This window comes from Rhincodon typus, unplaced genomic scaffold (assembly GCF_021869965.1).
Source record: "Rhincodon typus isolate 14 unplaced genomic scaffold, sRhiTyp1.1 hic_rhity00008460, whole genome shotgun sequence".
Lineage (NCBI taxonomy): Eukaryota > Metazoa > Chordata > Chondrichthyes > Orectolobiformes > Rhincodontidae > Rhincodon > Rhincodon typus.
In genome coordinates, this window is record NW_025974098.1 from 3,178 (window position 1) to 8,545 (window position 5,368).

At 44.8% G+C, this 5,368-nt stretch overlaps 1 protein-coding gene across 1 annotated transcript; it reads left to right on the forward strand.

Moving 5' to 3' along the window:
* Window positions 1-406: 406 nt before the first annotated feature.
* On the forward strand, window positions 407-4,324 carry LOC125482302 (zinc finger protein 704-like; the record flags this gene model as incomplete). Its single annotated transcript, XM_048594356.1, has 2 exons — window positions 407-516; window positions 4,095-4,324. Coding segments are annotated over 2 exons (340 nt in total), but the record flags the coding sequence as incomplete, so codon positions are not given.
* Window positions 4,325-5,368: the final 1,044 nt, after the last annotated feature.

Consider the following 5,368-nt stretch of genomic DNA (forward strand, 5'->3'; position numbering starts at 1 on the left):
AGAATAGAAAAGTAAGTGGAGTTTTAAAATTGTGAACAGCTATTTACTTCATGTAGGAATTAGAATGACGAGTTTAAATCGTTCCTTTTTTGGGTCAACGTTGAATTAGTAATTATCACATCATTAACTAGCCACATAACACAGTAACTTGCATGTTCCAACTTTTTGCATTGAGTTGAACAAGTAATTAATGCATAATTGCAGCAACAACTGAAATGATGAGATGCCTTCTGCACAAATGAAGCACAAAATGGCAGAAGCTGAATGCAATATTTCCACAACTGCTGTTGCATTTTTTTTGAAAACACCTTTATTGTCCAGCACTCTTTGGTCTCTCAGGCATACATTCAGCACTTTGTACAAGCCAGCAGTAATTGGTGATTTTTTTTTTTAATTGTCGATGCAGGAAATTCTCAGAGGAAGGGGAAATGGACAAAGTAACAGCGGCCATGGTCCTGACCAGCCTTTCCACCAGTCCACTCGTCCGCAGTCCTCCCTCTACTGTCCGTGTTGCAGGTAAGTCACTAAATTCAGTTTATTTACCCAGGATCACTTCGGTAAAATTGAATCCAAGTTACGACTCTTAATTTCATTTCTGCAGTAAGATTTTCCATTGCATGCAAAATTTCAAGGGATTGGAGAGTGAATTTTGTTTACCTACGCTTCTTATGTACAATTTGTAAAATCCCTTGTCCTGGAAGCACAGCCTACTGCACATTAATATGTTGTAGAATTTTAATGAACATGTTTGACCACTTAGTATTGTCAACTAGCAGCCTTGCTGAGCCATGACTTAAAACATGGTTTAAAGGCTTTCGCATGTCTAGTGGTTACTTCCAGTGTTTCCTATTTCTTGATTCGAAAAATGTCTGCTGGTAGATCTTGTTTAGGAAGGTTACTTGTTATGGGGCACCGAGATGGAAGGGGTAGAGGAGGAAGATTATTACTCAGTGAATGGCAGGTCACTAGGAAGCTCAGAGGAACAGAGGGATCTTTGGGTCCCCTTGTCCACAGATCCCTGAAAGCAGCAGGACAGATTAATAGGAAAGTTAAAAAGGCATACAGGACACTTGCCTTTGTCAGTTATAACATAGATTATAATAGCAGTAATGTTATGTTGGAGCTATACAAAACTTGGGTTAGGCCACAGCTGCAGTACTGTGTGTAGCTCTGGTCACTGCACTGTGTGAATCATTGGCGTGAGATCATTTATTCCCGAGAGGGCATAATCTCACCTGCAGTGTGGTCCCTCTTAAATAGCAATCTAGGCTGGCAGGCTGGTAGACAGTAAAAGGGGCATTGATGGGTTGGGAGGACAGATGTTGCTTTCCTGAGTAAAGATAGGATGAAAATTACTGCATGTCACTTCCCCAAGATGGAGCACTCAGCAATGGTAACTATCTGCTGCAGGACTCATTGCTGGGCCACTGTAAGTAACGGGATGTCCTTTTACACAATGAAATCCTCAACCCTGCTACCAGCAGTCTGAACTTGCATGATGTTGGGACTGTGTTCTTGTTCTGATTTGTTATTAGCATCAGCCATAACAATACCGAATCAGGCCTTTATTGATGAGACATCAAACTGCACTGTCCAGTATGTGCTTTAAGCTGAATTGCGACATGAGCACTGTGTCTTTAATGAGTTTATCCAACATGGGTCCTTGGGCATATTGCATTACACAATGCAATGAGCACAGCACAACCCTTACATTAAATCTGCCTTTGATTTGTGGATTGTGTGCATGCAACCCTTGAAAACACGGCACATCAAAGATACCTAAAAGTGAAAACAGAATGGCAACAAGGTGCAGTTAACTCCTCTCAATCTGTTATGGTATATAGGCCCATTTAGCTTCTTTTAAAAATGATATTACAATAAACACGAGCAACCAGCCAAATCCACAGGACCATCATGGCTCCCCCACATTCCAACAGTTTCTCATTCGTGCTTCAGATCCATTCATAACATCTCATTTTCAGCAGAAAGCTGTTTTAGCTCATTGCATGCTGATCTCACAAACACACCAGGATATCGCAGTTCACTGGAATGTGTACCCTCCTTTCCAGCCAGCTGACATTGTAACAGTCTGAATTTCACTGGATCCCGTGGACATATGGGGCTTGTTGCATGTGCTGCGATAGAAGCTGTGATGCCGGCCTTCAGAATAGGCATTATTGTCGAGGCCACAAGATTACAATTTGAGTTGTACAATACTTCCCTGCTGGAAAGGATGAACTTTGCACAAAGCCCTGCAGAATGCATGTGGGACCTCACTTTGTATGCCATCCTTGTCTGTTGCCCTGCCCAACAGACCACTCAGTCCAGATGACTCACCACATGCAGAACTCACCCCGTGCCCTACCCTTTAAATTTTGTGAAATTGAATAATGTCGCATCTTCATCATCACTGTCTTCTTGCTTTGCCCCACTGCCTGGACCAGTTGCACGCTCAGTGTCTGAATGGAGAAAGGTCCAAGAAAAAGTTGTAGTGCAGTGTCAGGGGACATAAGAGCATGCTTACACCATTTGCACATCTAAAGATGTGCAGGCTGGTTGTATTAGCCATGGGAAATCCAGGGTTATGGGGATGGGATGGGTGTGTGGGTCTGGCGGAGGGTCAGTGCAGACATGTTGGGCTGAATAGCCTCTTTCTGCTCCATAGGGACTCTATGGTTCTATGATCTGTTACTTATATACATCAGTAGAGAATGTGGGATAAGTGAAAGAAATATGTTGTGAGTGGGACAATTAAGTATGAAGATACTGTCCGCTACCATGTTTTCAAAACCACCACTGATCACAAACTTAACAGTGATTGCCCCAGTAATGTCCAGTACCAACACCTCCATGGGGATGAGGACTTGCAGCCATGCCTGTCACCTTTCATATATGTGCCTCCAATCGTATGTCAGTTTGTCCTGCATGAGCGGAATGTGTGTCAGTGAGTTTAGGACAATCTCTTTAGGTGATGTATCTGTCCTAGGTGACCAGCTGGCTGTGTATCCAAGCTGTGAGATGTGGGTGTGTGGTCTACCACAATGTTGTGTGTGTGAGAGGAAGTGAGTGAAGCTGATTAATTGAGGTAGGTGAGTGATAGGAGTGAGATGATTTGAAGAGATTTCAAGGGTGTTGTTCAATTGGTAGAATATAGCATTTAAAGGTACATTTGCTGACCTTGACTCCTGCTATAAGGGCATTGAATTTGGGTCGAAGGGTTCAGGTCCTGAGGGCATGACCCCTGGGGTCCCTTTCTCATAGATGATGTCTCTCCTCCACTATAACTCCTGTACCAAGGTTCCAGTACTGGATCTGAACATTTCGAGCCCTGCGCTCCTATATTGTGCTATTCTTCAATATTTCTCAGTTCCAAATCAGTTCCCAAATAATTGCCAGAGCCCCAGGTACCTTCAAAAGGTGCAGGCTAACATTAAACAGCACAGGGGAGCTTCCAATGATGCCAGCCTCTCATAATATTGGAAGGTTTGCTGATGGTTCCAGCTAATCAACAGAGCGGTTAGTGCAGGTTGCGTCCTTCAGTCATTGAAATGTGTGATCACTACAAAGTTGGCGTGCAGCATGCGTTGTAATCAACGGATGTGTGCACATCGTGAACTTTGTGCTCGGTTTCAGGGGCTATCAGTTTAGTCCCTGGGGAAGTCAAAATCATTCAGGAGAAATGGAGGGAAGAAGTGATGGGGAGAGGTGGATGAGGAAAGGCGGACTCTAAGAGGAGGATAAAAGAAGCCAAAAGTCAGAGAGTGGTACAAGAGAAGGGTGCCATTAATTTTCTTTCTAGGGCTGGGCAGTGGGGCGAAGGAAAGAAGGTGAGAATTTGAGGTAGGGGACCTGAGTTGGGGTAGTGGGAAGGAGGACAGGGAAATGAAGAGGTGGGACAGGAGGAGAAAATGAGAAACTGTTATGTTCTATAGCTGTCAGGCATTCAGCTCCACCACATTCCCATCCACGTAATAATCTACTCCAATGTGACAAAGGCAGCAACGTCGCAAGATCATTGGAAGTTACACAGCGTCCCTGTGTGCTATAAAAATGCTGCTGTTGACTGGGAATTTCTACTGCATTTTGTGTGCCAGATCAGAACGGTTCCTGGAAGGAGGGAGCGAACATGTCATCAAGCTACAGCAGCAGTGGCAACTGGAGCTGGGGTGCCCCGAGTGATCAGTCAAATCCATCCACCCCATCACCACCCTTATTGGCCGACAGCTTCAAACCTTTCCGTGGAGCTGTCCAACCAGATGACAGCATTGATGAGGCAGACTCCAGTAACCTGTTGTTTGATGAGCCTATACCAAGGAAACGAAAGGTATGTTGAAGATATTCTAGATCCTGTTTAGAGTTCTTCGTCTATCTTGCAAACTATCAACAGACCTCTGGTGTTTTCTTTCTAAAGTATTTGTCTGGCTTGCTCAAATCTATGATCATCTCTCGCACAGTTATTTGTTTGACCCTCCAGTGTCACCAAAGTTATCTTATTCTAAAATTGTGAGTGACATTTTAGCTGGGGTTTTGCCTTTTTTTCAGTCTTAAGTGTGGGAGGGGCATCTTTAGGAACGAGCCGCTGTCCCCTGCCAAACCACAAATCAAATGAGAAAACCTACTGGACCAAGCAGCACATCAAGTACCAGCATGATGGCCAAGTGACTTTTCAGCTCCTGGCATAGCAACACCACGCTCCCTGCCTGAAACTGACAGGTAACAGTCACTGTGAGGAGCAGGGCCACACTACCGACCGAGAGCAGAGGGAAGCTGCATGTTGATTGGAGAGGGACATGATCGTGGTGTGGAGCCTGTGTGGAGAGGTGTGCCAGGGATTTGGATCAAAGACCAGGGAGACTTTCAGTGCCTACCCACTCCTGCACTTGACCATGCCTCTGATTGTCCCCAAACTGGGGCAACTCAACCTGGCAGGGAGCCTCTCCCATTGTGGCAGTCAGAACGCCTGTCACTTCTGCTGCCTGCCATTAACCACGTTAATTGCCTGCCTAATGGCCTTAAGTGGCAATCGACCAGGAAGATGGCAAAATGGGCTTTCCTGCCCCGAAATTAATTGCTGAGCTGTCAGGATAGGGATGGGTATCTTTTCTATTAATTCACAGGATGAGGGCGTCACTGGCTAGGGCAGCATTTATTGCCCATCCCTAATTGCCCAGAGGGCAGTTCAGAGTCAACCACATTGCTGTGGGTCTGGAGTCACATGTAGGCCAGACCAGGTAAGGATGGCAGTTTCCTTCCCTAAAGGACATTAGTGAACTAGATGGGTTCTTTATGACAATCAGCAATGGATTCACAGTCATCATTAGATTCTTAATTCCAGATATTTTTATTGAATTCAAATTCTACTATCTGC